The 15,885-nt window shown below is 33.9% G+C and overlaps 1 protein-coding gene across 9 annotated transcripts in view; it reads right to left on the bottom strand.

The window, feature by feature from the left end:
• Scaper (S-phase cyclin A associated protein in the ER) overlaps window positions 1–15,885 on the bottom strand; it is a 447,154-nt gene that overhangs the window by 419,163 nt on the left and 12,106 nt on the right. For 5 of the 9 annotated variants that reach the window (XR_013090777.1, XM_076851163.1, XM_076851160.1 and 2 more), the window contains one exon: window positions 10,573–10,639. Coding sequence is in view for 8 of the 9 variants with exons in the window: in XM_076851163.1 (XP_076707278.1) it covers window positions 10,573–10,578 (6 nt within the window). In the remaining variant the exon portion in view is untranslated. Of the gene's footprint in view, window positions 1–10,572; window positions 10,640–12,839; window positions 12,921–14,775; window positions 14,817–15,885 lie in introns of those variants that run through there. The other 4 variants (XM_076851161.1, XM_076851157.1, XM_077109177.1 and 1 more) reach the window with 3 other exon arrangements.

Here is a 15,885-nt window from a genome sequence, read left to right as displayed (position 1 = left end):
AAATGGATTAGAATAAACTGCAACCACCTGTGCCCCTAGCCATTTGTGAAAAACAAAGGTAAAGGCTGGGGTTGTGGCTCAGTGGTAGAGCACTTGCCTAGCACATGCGAGGTACTGAGTTTGATCCCCAGCACTACATAAACAAACTAAATAAAATAAAGGTATTGTGTCCATCTATAATCCAAAAAATATATATATTAAAATAAATAAATAAATAAATCTTCCAGGGAAGAAGATATTATCTCAGGCACCAAATTATCTAAAATATTCATATAGATAGATGATCTTTGACTTATAATGGTTCAATGTGGTTTGTTTTTTTGTTTGTTTGTTTTACTATATGATGGTATGAACAGATACACATTTGATAGAAATTACACTGTGAATTCTGATCTTTTTCCTGAGCTAGTGACATACAATATGATACTCTTTCATGATGCTGGGTAGCAGTAGTGGGCTACAGCTCCCGGTTTGCCACATAATCACAAGGTTAAACAACTAATACTCTACAATTTCAATGCTGCTAAGCTACAATATTTGGTAGGTTAGGTGTATTAAATGCTTTGTTTAATTAATATTTCAACTTACAGTGAGTTTATTGGGGCATACTCCACTGTAATTCAAGGACCATCTATAATGTCCCACATGATCAAAATCTACCAGATATCCCAAACACAATGGAATGTGCCTTTAGTCCCAACTACTCAGGAGGCTGAGGAAGGAAAATAAATTCATCCCAGAAGTACATGGACAGTCTTGGAAAGATAGCAAGACCCCACGGAAAGATAGCAAGACCCCACCTCAGGGGGGAAAAAAATTATCAAGTATACTAGAAAACAAATCAAATGACTGAAAACCTAGAAAAAATACAGAAAATAGAAATATACTGACACATGTCCAAAATTAGGGAGTTAGAATATTTCAAGTTAACTCTGATTCTAAAATATTTAAAGATTGAAATTTTCCACAGATAACTATCAAAAAGAAATTATAAAACTGAAAATTTTTTAAAAAGCAAAATTAAGAACTCAATAGTCAATAGATAGACTTAACAAGAAATTAGTAAACTGGACTAAAACATCCAGAAAATAAAATGGAAGGTCACACACAGGATCAAAAAATGAAGTGTGAAAGAGGAAAAGCAAAAATGGAATTAAAGCTAATAAAACTATAAATTGCATATTTTTCATTAAAGTGCATTTTTTTTGGCCAAAGAGTGGTTTAATAAAGAAAACATGACACTGAATACATGTGCATATTTGCTTGACAAACTTCTACCCACCTTAGTTCTTACAGTGGAAAAAATATTAATGCAATTAGAAAAGAAGGTTTTGACAAAAGCTAATATTCCAACCAAATCTGACCCAATTGATTATTTGGGAGAATATTTAATAAGAAACTATCTTTGGGCTGGGCAAGCGCTCTACCTCACACATGCAAGGCCCTGGGTTCGATCCTCAGCACCACATAAAAATAAACAAATCAAATGAAGGTATTGTGTCCAACTACAACTAAAAAAATAAAATATTTAAAAAAAAAAAAATCTTTATTATATCAAAGACCCAGAAATGTCTAGTTAACAGAGGGTGATGAGAGATGTCACTGAAAATACATATTCCTGACACTATCTGCAATGGGTACAATTTGTACTGTTTTCAATTTATTATCTATTTCCTTTCACTGAAAATCTTATGGAACAATGATATAAACACAAACAGAACTTAAAAGAAGTGATTTTATTGCTATTTAAAGAGTATTTACTGAGTTCTTATATGTTTCAATTTTTTTGAACCACTATGAAGATTAATTAGGTCCTTAAGATGTTCTTTGAATTCAGAGATTTAATTGTCTCGCTAGGACTTCGAACATATATTTATTTATCTATTTGTCTCCCTGCACTGGAAAGTAGGCTATAGGACAATTGAGACAACCTAAAAGTTTAACTTTCCAGATAGGTGATATTTCTTCCGGTTCAAAAAACAAAACATAAAAAGTGGAAAATTTTTCTTCCATTCTGATCCTCCATCCAGTATTCTACTTGTGCCATAGCTAACTACTGTTTTTAGTTTTCTGTGAATCTGTATAGAGTTCCCTTGAGTATAAATTAGCACATACAAATATGAATTCTTAATTTTCTTCCTTTTTAATGCTATAAAAGTATGTGAGTTACCAATATTTCCCCATTTTCCATTTGCTATAAGATGCATTTTTTGAAAATTAAAAATAAGAAAAAAAAGTCTCAAACTGGTATTCTAGGAAGGAAATAAAATATTACTGAGGTTAAGAACTCAATAAAATGGGTTGGGGAAGGGCATGGGAAAAATGGAGGAACTGTTACTGGACAAAGGGGAGGGAGAGACGGGGAGGGGGTATGGGGGCAGGAAAGATGGTTCGAATGAAATGGACATTATTACCCTAGGTACATGTATGACTGCACATATGGGGTGTCATTACAACGTGTACAACCAGAGAAATAAAAAGCTGTGCTGCAATTGTGTACAATGAGTCAAAAGGAATTCTGCTGTGATTTATACCTAATTAGAATAAATTAATTAATTAAAATTAAAATAAAAAAATAAACAAAATGGGTTTGGCCACAAATTTAGATAAAGCAGAAGAAAGGATTGGTAAACTGGAAAATATGACAGTAGAAAAAAAATCTACATGAAAGCATAAAGCAAAAAAAAAAAAAAGAAAGAAAGAAAAAACAGGTGCTATGAGACACAGAAAAGGTCTAATATGGTATAACTGAAGATTCTAAAAGAGAGAACAAAGAAAATGAGGCAGAAATATTTATATTTGAAAGGAAATGACTTTCACACTAATAAAAGATAGCCCAAGTCTTCCTAAAGCAGAATAAACACAAAGCAGGATAAATACAGACAGCCACACCTAAGCACATTACAGAAAAACTGGTTAAAACCTGAAACAATGGGAAAATCTTAAGAGCACACAGAGGGGGTAAAAATTTATTACTTCTAAAGGAGTGATCAACTCTCAGCTGATTTTTCCAACAGAAAAAAATAAGTATCAGTTAACAATGGAATATCTTTAACGTATTAAAAGAAAATTCCTGCAAATCTAGCCTGGTAAAAATAGTCAAAATGAAGTCAAAACAAAAATACCTTCAAACAAACAAACTTGAAGAAAATTTGTTACCAAATTGATTTAACTATCAGTAAAAGAAAAAAAGAGTCAGAAGTGGCAGCACATGCCTATAATCCCAGTAACTAGGAAGGTTTAAGCAGAAGGATCACAAGTTTGAGACCAGCCTGAGCAATTTAGCAAGACCCTGTCTCAAAATAAAACATTTTTAAAAGGGCAAGGGATGTGGCTCAGTGGTTAAGTACAAGTGAGTTCAATCCTGGTTCAAAAAAAAAAAAAAGAGAGAGAGAGAGAGAGAGAGAGAGAGAAAAGAGAAGAAAACCAGGGAAATTGTCCAAGGAAGGAAGAATCCCAGATCAAATAAGGAATGAATGAAGAACAATACAAAGGATAAAAATAAGGGTAAAAGTAAGAGCATGATGATTATCCAACAGAAATACTAACTTAAAATTTATAAAATATACAACAAAAAGTATATAGCAATATCACAAAAGGTAGAAAAGTAGTAAACAGAATTAAAGTGTGGTAAGGCCTTCACAATTATCCATAGAGTGACCAAAGCAGTAACAAAAAAGACTTACTAAATCAATAGGGAATGATGTGATCTCTAGGGTATTTAACTCACCAAAACAATAATAAAATAATATATAAGTAGCTAATAGGCATGCAAAATTAAATAAGAAAATTTGAGTAATGTAAAAGAAAATAAGAAAGCAGGGAGGAAAATAAAGGAAGGAAACAAACTGAGTCAAATAGGAAACAAATATTAACAAGGTAGTTTTAAACATAAATTTAAATCTAAACCAATAGTAACATTAAACAGAAAGGATAAAATAAAGTAATTAAAAGGAAAAAAAGAAAAGAAGAAACACAAAAGAATGGGTGAAAAGGATATACCATGCAAACACTAACCAAAAGAATGGAAACTCTGCCAATATCAAGCAAAGTAGATTTTAAATTAAAAAATGCTACTAGAGATAAAGAGTGATACTTTTAAATGTGCAGTATCTAATAATACCCAACCTAAATCTGAAATACAAAAACAAAAATGAAAACACAGTTATCGCAGACTTTAACATCTCTTTCAGATGTTGGTCGAGGAGGAAAACAACAAGTATATTGAGCTGGGGTCGTAGCTTAGTGGTAGAGCACTTGCCTAGCACTTGTGAGGCAATGGGTTTGATCCTCAGCACTACATAAAAATAAATAAAGGTACTGTGTACATCTACAACTAAAAATATTTTTTAATGAAGTATAGAACATATTAACAAGCCTGACATATTTGACATATTGAAAACCCACCACTCAACAATGGAGAATACACATTTTTTTTTTTAGTGTAAGAAATTTTCCAAACTGCCAATCTCCTAACTCATAAAGCAGGTGTCACTGCATTTGAAAGTATAGAACGTATAAAGAGATAAAACCAGAATAATTCCCAAAAGTTTGAATATTTATTAATATATATCTAATAACTCATGAATCAAATAAGAAATTCATAAAAAAATGACTATCACTTAAAGTAGAATATTCTACTCACTAGAAGTAGAATAGACAAAGTCCATATATTCTAACATCATATTCTATTCATTGTCTATTGTTCTCAAGTCAAATGGGAAGCTAAATTATCATTTTAAGTTTTGTTTTGTAATTTGAGCAAGAATAATTGAAATGTTATTTTATACTTTGAGGGATTTGTCCAGTAACGAGGGTAGATATGCTAATGGTACTGGAATACTCTCTGTGTGTCATTGCTTTTTGTGGAATATGGTATGTTTGTTCATGCCAATGACTAAGTACATTGATTCATGAGTGTCTGGAATTATTTGTATATAAATACATACATATATCTGGGCTCTTTATCTACATTTTACTTTTTAAAATTTTTTCTCCTTTTCAAATACCTACCATAACTTGAGTCCCATTTTAAGGCTCTGTATATAATTGTTGTTCAATAAATGTCTGCTTATTAAAAAAAAAAAAAACAGGAAAAAAAGAAACACAACAAAAACTGAAAATATTTTCAATTAAATGATAATAAAATTATAGCAGGTCAATATTTCTAGGATGCAGCTAAAGCCGTGCTGGAAGGAAATTAACTGCTGTTTGGATGTTTAATATCCCCTAAATGCTAATGTACTAAAGGCTTGGTTTGCAGGCTAGTGCTACTGGAATGTGGTAGAACTTTTTAGGAGGATGAACTTTATTGGTGGTCTTCAGGTCACCGAGAGAGTGCTCTCAAAGGGGACTGTGGGACTTAGGTATCTGTCCCTCTCTCCCTCCCCCTCTTTCCTCCTCTCTTTGCTCCAAAATGCTGCCACCATGATATGCCACCATCTGTGCTCCCACCAGAACTAAAACAATGCAGGCACCATGCCTCTGAACCTCCAAAACTATGAGCTAAATAAACCTTTTCTAGTTAGCTAGTTGCCTTAGGTATTTTGTTGTAGTTAATGCAAAGTTGACTAATACAAAACTGTATAGCCTTAAATAACATATTAGCTAGAGGCTAAAAATCAATAATAATAAGCCTCTATTTCAAGAATCTAGAAGAAAGTATCTTAAATCCAAAGAAAGAAGAAAGCAAATAATAAACAGCAAAAATCAAGAAAATACAATATCAACACATGATAGTGAAAAAAAATCAATAAAACCAGAAGTGGCTTATTTGAAAACACTAAAGAAATTTATACACCCCTTGGCAAGAACGTTTCAGCAAAAACAAAAGAAGGCAAAAATACCCAGTATGAGGAATAAAAAAAAGATCATCACAATAGGTTACAGCATCTCCAAAAATTAAAAAGATAAAAGAATATTAAAAATTACATTATCAGGGCTGGGATTGTAGCTCAGTAGTGGAGCAGTTGACTAACTTATGTGAGGCACTAGGTTCGATCCTCAGCACCACATAAAAATAAATAAATAAAATAAAGATACTGTGCCCAACTACAACTAAAAAATAAATATTTTTAAATGACATTATTAATTAATTTGTAAATTTCTATGAAACTGACAAATTGATAATCTAAATTGTTATTGAAGAAATTGAATCCTATAAAAGAAAATCCAAGTCCCAATGGGTTTCACTAGTAAATTCTCCTAATAATTTAAGAACAAATTAAATTTAATTCTTTTAGAGAAACAAATTCCAACTCATTTTGTAAGGCCTGCCGAACTATCAGAACCTAATAAGACAATACACTAAAGGTAAATTTTAGTTTAAGGTCTTTCAAAAGTACTACGTGAAAATTATACACTCACACACAAACAAAACATTCACACATAAATATATATTTGCAAACAGAATCCAGATAACATATCACAACCAAGTTAACTTTAGAAATGTTAAGGGTGGTTTAACATTTCCAAATTAATTAATGAAATTCATCATAACAAAAGAGAAAAGCCTTGTATTCTTCTCAACAAATGAAAAAAAAGTATGAAATAAAATTCAACACCCATTCATAATAAAAATTCTTAGCAAACATTGCATTTATGGTATAATATTTTAAAAGGGGCAAGGATACGTACCATCACCACTTCCTTTCAACAATGTACTACAGATCTCAGCCTGTACATTTTCTTCTTTTTTAAAAAAAAAAAAAAAGAGTAATATAGGAAAAGTACAAGATAAAACTAGAGCACCTTGTTACACTTTTAGAAAGCACAGAAATACTCAAATAATAATAGGGTCATATCAAAAAGATACTAGAGGGGCTGGGGTTGTGGATCAACAGTAGAGCACTTGCCTCACACACATGAAGCACTGGGTTTGATCCTCAGCACCACATAAAAATAAATAAACAAAATAAAGGTATTGTGTCCATCTACAACTATAAATAAATAAATAAATAGATAGATAGATAAATGATAAAAAAGACACCAGAGTCAGCTTCAAAGAGCGCCCACTGCCTAAATGAGGAATATTTTGGGGATCAAAATGTTATAATAGATTACAACATTAAATTAATTTTTTAATTTTTTATTTGTTTTAATTAGTTATACATGACAGTAGAATGCATTTATGCACTTTGATATACCATACATAAATGGGATATAATTTCTCCTTTTTCTGAGTGTACGTGTTACAAAATCATATTGGTCATGCAGTCACACATATACATACAGTAACAATGTCTGTTTCATTCTACCATCACTCTGCTATCCCCTCCCCTCCCATCACTTCTCTCTACCTAATCTAAGGTAATGCTATTCTTTCCTGGTGCCCCTCCTCGCCTTACTGTAAATCAGCATCCACATATTAGAGAAAATATTTGGCCTTTGGTTTTGTGGGATTGGCTTATTTCCCTTAGCATAATATTCTCCAACTCCAACCATTTACTGGCGAATGCCATAATTTTACTTTTCTTTATAGATGAGTAACATTCCATTGAGTATATATACCATATTTTCTTTCACCATTCATCTACTGAGGGACACCTAGGTTGGTTCCATAGTCTAGCTATTGTGAATTGAGCCACTATAAACACTGATAAAGCTGCGTCACTATAGTATGCTGATTTTTAAGTCCTTTGGGTATAAACCAAGGAGTGAGATAGCTGAGTCAAAGAGTGGTTCCATTCCCAATTTTCTGAGGAATCTCCATACTGCTTTCCTTAATGGTTGCACCAATTTGCAGTCCCACCAGCAATGGATGAATGTACCTTTTTCACCACATCCTCGCCAATATATATTGTTGCCTGTCTTCTTGGTGATTGCCATTCGACAGGAGTGAGATGAAATCTTAAAGTAGTTTTGATTTGCATTTCTCTAACTGCTAGAGATGTTGAACACTTTTTCATATATTTGTTGATCAATTGTATTTCTTCTTCTGTGAAGTGTCTGTTCAGTTCCTTAGCCCATTTATTGATTGGGTTATTTGGGGGGTTTTGGTATTAAGTTTTTTGAGTTCTTTATATATCCTAGAGATTAATGCTTTATCGGAGGTACATGTGGTAAAGATTTTCTCCCAATCTGTAGGCTCTCTCCTCACTTTATTGTTTCCTTTGCTGAGAAGCTTTTTAATTTGAATCCATCCCATTTATTAATTCTTGATTTTACTTTTTGCACTTTAGGAGTCTTGTTAAGGAAGTCAGATCCTAGGCCAACATGGTGAAGATTTGGACCTATTTTTTCCTTCTATTAGGCGCAGGGTCTCTGCTCTAGTGCCTAACTAAGTCTTTGATCCACTCTGAGTTGATTTTTGTGCAGGGTGAGAGAGAGAGGTTTAATTTCATTTTGCTACATATAGATTTCCAGTTCTGCCAGCACCATTTGTTGAATGCTATCTTTTCTCCAGTGAATGTTTTTTGCATATATGACATAACCATATTTATATGGGTTTGTCTCTGTGTCCTGTATTCTGTACCACTGGTCTACCAAGTCTGTTTTGGTGCCAATACCATGCCGTTTTATTACTATAGCTCTGAGGTATAGTTTAAGCTCTGGTATTGTGATGCCTCCTGCTTCACTTTTCTTGCTAAGGATTAATTGCTTTAGCTATTCTGGGTCTCTTATTTTTCCAAAAAAATTTCATGATATATATTTATTTATATTGTAAATAGAATTTACAAATTCTATTTCTATGAAGACTGTTATTGGGATTTTAATTGGAATTGCATTAAATCTGAGTAATGCTTTTGGTAGTATGGCCATTTTGACAATATTAATTCTGCCTATCCAAGAGCATGGGAAATCTTTCCATCTTCTGAGGTTTTCTTCAATTTCTTTCTTTAATGTTCAACATTAAGTAAAATTTTAAAAACCTGAGTCCAGACAGATATTCACACAGATAAATAACTGAAAACAATACAAAAGTTTAATAAATGTTATCATCAATGAATTCTAAAACTAGTGACAATGTGATAAGATATAGGATATTTATACAGCTAGAAAGTATTTCTCTCAATTACCAATTTCAAAAGAGAAAACAGAAACTTCAAGGTAGAAAAGACTATCAATATATTCACCAAGTGATCAAAGTAGGATGCATTTGCATCATAAACCTCCTAATATTAAACACAAGAACACATCATTATTCATGGGATAGTCTGCCAAGAATGCAAAAGCTGAATCTAATCATGATGAAACATCATCTAAATTGAGGGAAACTCTTCAAAATAATGGTCTGGTACTCTTAAAAACAGCATAGTCAATAAAGACAAAAATGGCTGAAAATTTTTCCAGATTAAAGGAGATCAAAGACTTTTCACCATCAAGATAAAAATAACTATAACAGACATTGAGATAATGACAAGCTTGCAATATGTGCTGTGGACTATATAATAATATTGTATGAATATTAAATTTCCTGATTTCAATAACCAAATTGTGGTCATAAAAGAGAATGTCCTTGTTCTTAGGAAATACACACTTAAGTATTTAAGGCTTAAGGAATATGTTGACTTCAAATACTTTCAAACAATTCAAAGACAAATAAAAATAGAGTTTATGACCAAATTAACCTCATTGTAGGAAATTCTCAGGATATAGCAGGAAAATAACCCTAAACTACAGACACAAAAGATCAAACCCTTAGAACTGGTGGGGAGCCAGGAAGGATGAGATAGAAAGACATAGATAAATGCACTACTGCCCAGAAGAGAGAGCTCTGCTCTGAGCCCCACACTTAAAAAAGTTTCCACCTATCAAAACACATTAAAACCCAAACATAATCAGTAATTAATTACATAAAGAGAAATTGCAAAATGAACTGGGTCCTCCAGGTCAGACAACGGAGGAAAAGAAGGGCAAATCACAGCCTCTAGTTGGGTAAACCAGAGTAAGAATATCTAGTTTTGTTTAAGTTTGGCCACCCTGTGTCTCCCCAAGGCTATGTATTCCACATATAACATTCCCTCTTCAGGAGGAAGTGGATACTTAGAACTGCCTAAAAATCTTGAATTGGAAAAGTAAAGTGTGCATGATGGGAACCTGTTTGCCTCATTTCTCTGGGGAGTTCAACCGCACTGCTCCTCAACCCAGATTCAGGAACTATACTGGCCTAACTGTCCTGCCTGCCCCAGGAAGAGGAGCATGGTTCCAAAAGATGTAGCTGGGTAAGAAAGCAGGCCAGGCAGTAGGAATGAGCTGATTTGTAACTTCAATATTAAAACATGGAAGAAGCTGTCTATACTCCTACCAAGTGTTAGGGGAAAGCCTCGGGAATAGCAATGGTTCCATTGCTATTAAATTTAAAAATATTAAATTTAAACAGATATTAAATTTAAAAACAAATATTAAATTTAAAGATTTTTTTTTGTTATTGATGGACTTTTTTTTTTTGATATGTGGTGCTGAGAATCAAACCCAATGCCTCATACATGCTAGGCAAGTGCTCTCTGACTGGGCTACAACCCCAATCCTAAGAAGATTTATTAATAAATGAAAAATAGATGGCAGGAAGCGGGGGGGGGAAAGAAAGGAAACAACATTAAGGTTAATCCTTAAGAGAATTTGATCACTTACCATCATTCTTTAATTCTCTTCTGTGCCAAGAAGATCATTTAATACATAAACCCATGGGGTATGACTCCTATAATAAAATATATGTATGCCTTTAGTCATAACATTATCAGAAAATCATATGTATTCATAAAAAGATACAAATCTTATCTCCACAGGTTTTATTACTTAAACACAATAAAACTGTTCCTTTTCAATGCCTGTTAGGATGTAATATAGCAGGCTTTAAATACTCCACACTGAACAGTACCTATGCTCTCTAAAACATAAAATGGTAAAGAAACAGGGTTAATTACATGAGTAGCATAGATATCCTAACACAAAGGCATGAAATTTTTCCCCACATTTTTTACTGGTGCTTAATAGTTGTACACAACGGTGGGTTTGTTGTTACATATTCATACATGCAAACAACATAATTTGGCCAATATCACTCTCCTGCATCAAGTTTTTTTCAACTAATAAACACACAAAACACACACACACACATTTACATTTTAATCCAACTCACATATATTTCACTGAAAGAAAGGCTTCATGAAGTAATATTTATTTCTATTGTGTGAGATGTACTCTGATACATAGAATCATACATACTCTTCATCTCAAAGTAAAAAATAAGTCTTCAGAGTAGCCTACCACATGTTAAATTTTCTCTCTTCCCTTACCTCCCCTTCCCCATATTCATTCCATTCTAATTACACTGCTCTCTTTTTTTAAAATATTTTTAGTTGTGGATGGACACAGTAATTTTATTTTATTTATCTTTCTATATGGTGCTGAGGATGGAACCCAGCGCTTCTCGTGCTAGGCAAGTGCTCTACCACTGAGCCACAACCCCAGTCCCACACTGTCCTCTTTATGCTCCCTAACATGCAAGACACACTGTAACCTCAGGGATATTTATATCTGTTGGACCCCTATCTGGAATACTCAACATTTACTGTCTTTGCACAAAAGTCATTTTTCAGTGAGGCCTTTACAAGTAACTTCAAAATTGCAATGCTTCCAGACCAACAAAAGCTACAGGAGCACATCACTACTAGAAAAATGTACTAAAGAGGAGTGAGTTGTGGCTCAGTGGTAGATTGCTCGTCTAACACACATAAGGCACTGGATTCAAACTTCACCACCACGTAAAAATGAAATAAAAAAATTACATCCACCTACAGCTAAAAAGTAAATATTAAACGGAAGGAAGGAAGGAAGGAAGGAAGGGAGGGAGGGAGGGAGGGAGGAAGGAAGGACTAAAAATAACTGTAAGTTAAGCCTGGCATGGTGGTTCATGCCGGTAATACGAACAACTAGGAAGGTTGAGGCAGGAGGATCCCAAGCTTGAATTGGGCTACTTAAGGAGACCTTGTCTTGAAATTTAAAAAAAGGTTGCAGATGTAGCTCACTGCTTGCCTAGAATGTGAAAGCCCTGAGTTTAACCCCTGTATCACAAAAATAGTAATAAAAAATAAAAACAATAAGCCAGGTAGAGTGACATACACCCTTAGTTCCAGCTTCTTGGGCAGCTGAGATAGAAAATCACTTCAGCCCAGAAGTTCAAGGCCAGCCTGGACAAAAAAAACATATCAAGATCCTGTCTCTAAATAAATAAACAAAAAATAAAGTGTAACTCCAGTAATTAGTAATGAATATACAATGTATAAGAAATATAATTTGTGATATCACTAACATAAAATGTGAAGAGAGAAGTTACAATATAGTTTTCATGTGTAATTTAAGTTAAGCTATTATCACTCTTAAAATACACTAATAACTATAAGATGTTTCATGTAACCTCATGGCAACCACAAGAAAAAAATGTAGGAGATAGACAAAAATATCAAAGCATACACAGCAAAAATAATCAAATCACAAAAGAAGACATCAAGAGAGGAAGAATTTAACAGAAACTACAAAACTGTCAGAAAACAATTACCAAATGGTAGTAAGTCCTTTCCTGATTGTAATTACTTTTAAGTGTAATTGGATTAAATTCCTTAAACAAAAGACATAGAATAACTAAACGGATTTTTTTTTAAAGATCCAATGACATGCTTGCTATAAGAGACTAGCTTTCAGAACACACATAAGGCTGAAAGCAAAGGGATAGAAAAAGTTATCCATGCCAGTGGTAACCAAAAGAAAGCAAAGGTAGCTATACTTTCATCAGACAAAAAAGACTTTAAGCCAAAAATTGCCACAAAAAGGTCAACATATAATGATAAAGAAGTCAATTAATCAGGGCTGTGGTTATGGCTGAGCGGTAGAGCGCTCACCTCGAATGTTTGATCCTGGATTTGATCCTCAGCACCACATAAAAATAAATAAATAAATAAAGATATGGAGTCCATCTACAACTAAAAAATGAAAAAAAAAAAGAAGTCAATTAATCAAGAGTACATAACAATTATAAATATAAGTCCAAAATCAGAGTACCTGAAGATACAGGAAAAAATTAACATAATTGAAGAGAACATTACAACAATAACAGTAGGGGGTTTCAATATCCTATTTTAAACAGGGTTAGATCAGGTATAAAAATCAACAAGGTAACAATGAACTTGAGTAATACTGTAAACCAAATGAACCTAACAAACAAATGCAAAATATTCCACTTGAAACAGCAGAATATACATTATTGTCAAGCAAAAATGGCACATTCCCTAGGATAGACCATGTTAGGCCACGAAATAAATCTTAACAAATTCAAGAAGATTTGCAAGATATTAAATTTTTTTATGGCCACACTGGTATGAAACTAGAAATCAATAACAGGAAGAAAACTGAAAATTCACAAATATGTGAAAATAACACTCCTCAATAATCAATGGGTCAAAGAAGAATTCAAAAGAAGAAATGCTTAAATATTTTGAGGCAAATGAAATGAAAATAGACCAAAACATAAGGGATACAACAAATATAGCTTTAAAAGGGATTTTATAGCAAAATGCCTATATTAAGAAATAACAGGGGTCTGGGGTTGTGGCTCAGCAGTAGAGCACTTGTCTAGTACCTATAAGGCAATGGGCTAGTTCCTCAGCACCACATAAAAATAAAATTAAAAAAACAAATATTTAAAAAAAAAGAAAGAAAAAGAGGGGCTGGGGTTGTAGCTCAGTTATGAATTGCTTGCCCACCACATGTGAAGCCCTGGATTAGATCCTCAGCACCACATAAAAAGATAAATAAAATAAAGATACTGGGCTCTGGGGTTGTGGCTCAGCGGTAGAGCACTCACCTAGCAAGTGCAAGACCCTGGGTTCGATCCTCAGCACCACATAAAAATAAATAAGTGAAATAAAGGTATTGTGTCCAACTACAACTAAAAAATAAAAAATATTTTTAAAAAAAGATACTATGTCCATCTACAACTTGTGTATATATGCATATACAAACACACACACACGCACACATATATAAGAAATACCAAGCATCTAATTTTACAACTCAAGGAACTAGAACAAGAATAAAATAAATCCACAGTGAGCAGAAAGAAGGAAATAATAAACATCAGAGTAGAAATCAATTAAACAGATCATAAAAAAACAAGAGAAAGATCAATAATTTTGAAAGTTGTTTTTTTGTTTTTGTTTTTACTTTAAGATAAACAAAATTGAAAACCCTCTAGCTAGACTAAGAAAACAAAATAATCAGCCACAAACAGGAGCGCACACCTGTAATCCCAGTGGCTAGGAAGGCTGAGACAGGAGAACAGCGGGTTCAAAGCCAGCCTCAGCAATGGCAAGGCGCTAAGTAACTCAGCAAGACCCTGTCTCTAAATAAAATACAAAACAGGGCTGGGGATATGGCTCAGTAGTCAAATGCCTCTGAATTCAATCCCCAGTACCAAAAAAAAAGAAAAAAAGAATCAAATAAGCAAAATTATAAATGAGAGACACTACAACTGATACCACAGAAATACAAAGGATTAGAAGAGACTACTATGAACAATGATATACCAATAAAATGAATAACTTAGAAACAGATAAATTCTGAGATGAACACAACATGCCAAGTATATATCATGAAGAAAAATTTAGGAGCTGAAGTTGTGGCTTAGTGGTAGAGCGCTTGCCTAGCATGTGTGAGGCACTGGGTTCGATTCTCAGCACCAAATATAAATAAATAAAATAAAAACCCATTGTCAACTAAAAAAATATTTTTTAAAAAATAAAAGAGCTGGGGATGTGGCTCAAGTGGTAGTGCGCTCACCTGGCATGTGCAGGCCGTTGGGTTGGATCCTCAGTACCACATAAAAATAAAATAAAGATGTTATGTCCACCGAAAACTGAAAAATAAAATAAAATAAATATGAAAAAATCCTCTCTCTCTCTCTCTCTTAAAAAAAAAAAGAAGAAGAAGAAAAATTTACAATAACAAGAGAGAAGAAATCTGTAGTTTAAATACTCAGGCTGCAGCTGAGTACAATGGCACATACCTATAATACTACTGACTGGGGAGGCTGAAGCAGAAGGATCACAAGTTTTAGGGGAAAAAAAAAGTGTGGGAGGGGGCCCTCACAGGGGATACTGTTCAGTGGTGGAGCACCACTGTGTTCAATTCCCAGTATTGGGGGGGGGGGGGGCGGGGGGGGGGCGGGGGTCAGGAAAAAAAAAATCTCAGGCTGGGGTATAGCTCAGTCATAGAGAACTTGCCTAGCATGTACAAGACCTGGTTTCAATCACAAGCATCTCAGAAAAAGAAAAAAGAAAGAAAAACCTCAACAAAGAAGAGCTCAGGATCACACTGGCTTCAATGCTAAATTCTACCAAACATTTAAAGAATGTTTTCAAACTCCTTCCAATAAAGAGGAGGGAACTTCCAAACTTGTTTTATAAGGCCAGCATTAGTATAATAACAAAGTCAGATTTGGGCATTACAAAATATAAAATTACAGGCCAATATCCCTAATAAATGCAGATTCAAAAACACTCAACAAGGGGGCTAGGGCTGTGGCTCAATGGTAGAGCGCTCAGCTAGCTTGCACAAAGCACTGGGTTCGGTCCTCAGCACCACATAAAAATAAAATAAAGGGGGGCTGGGGATGTGGCTCAAGCGGTAGCGCACTCGCCTGGCATGCGCGGGGCTCTGGGTTCGATCCTCAGCACCACATACAAATAAAAAAAATAAAGATGTTGTGTCCACCAAAAACTAAAAAATAAATATTAAAAAATTTTTTAAAAAATTATCTCTCTTGGAGCGGAGGATGTGGCTCAAGTGGTAGCGTGCTCGCCTGGCATGCGTGCGGCCTGGGTTCGATCCTCAGCACCACATACAAAGATGTTGTGTCCGCCGAAAACTAAAAAACAATAAATAAATATT

The sequence above is a fragment of the Callospermophilus lateralis genome, chromosome 3 (genome assembly GCF_048772815.1).
Source record: "Callospermophilus lateralis isolate mCalLat2 chromosome 3, mCalLat2.hap1, whole genome shotgun sequence".
NCBI classification, from domain to species: domain Eukaryota; kingdom Metazoa; phylum Chordata; class Mammalia; order Rodentia; family Sciuridae; genus Callospermophilus; species Callospermophilus lateralis.
The sequence above is the reverse complement of the archived record's forward strand: the minus strand, read 5'-3'. Positions and strand labels throughout refer to the sequence as shown.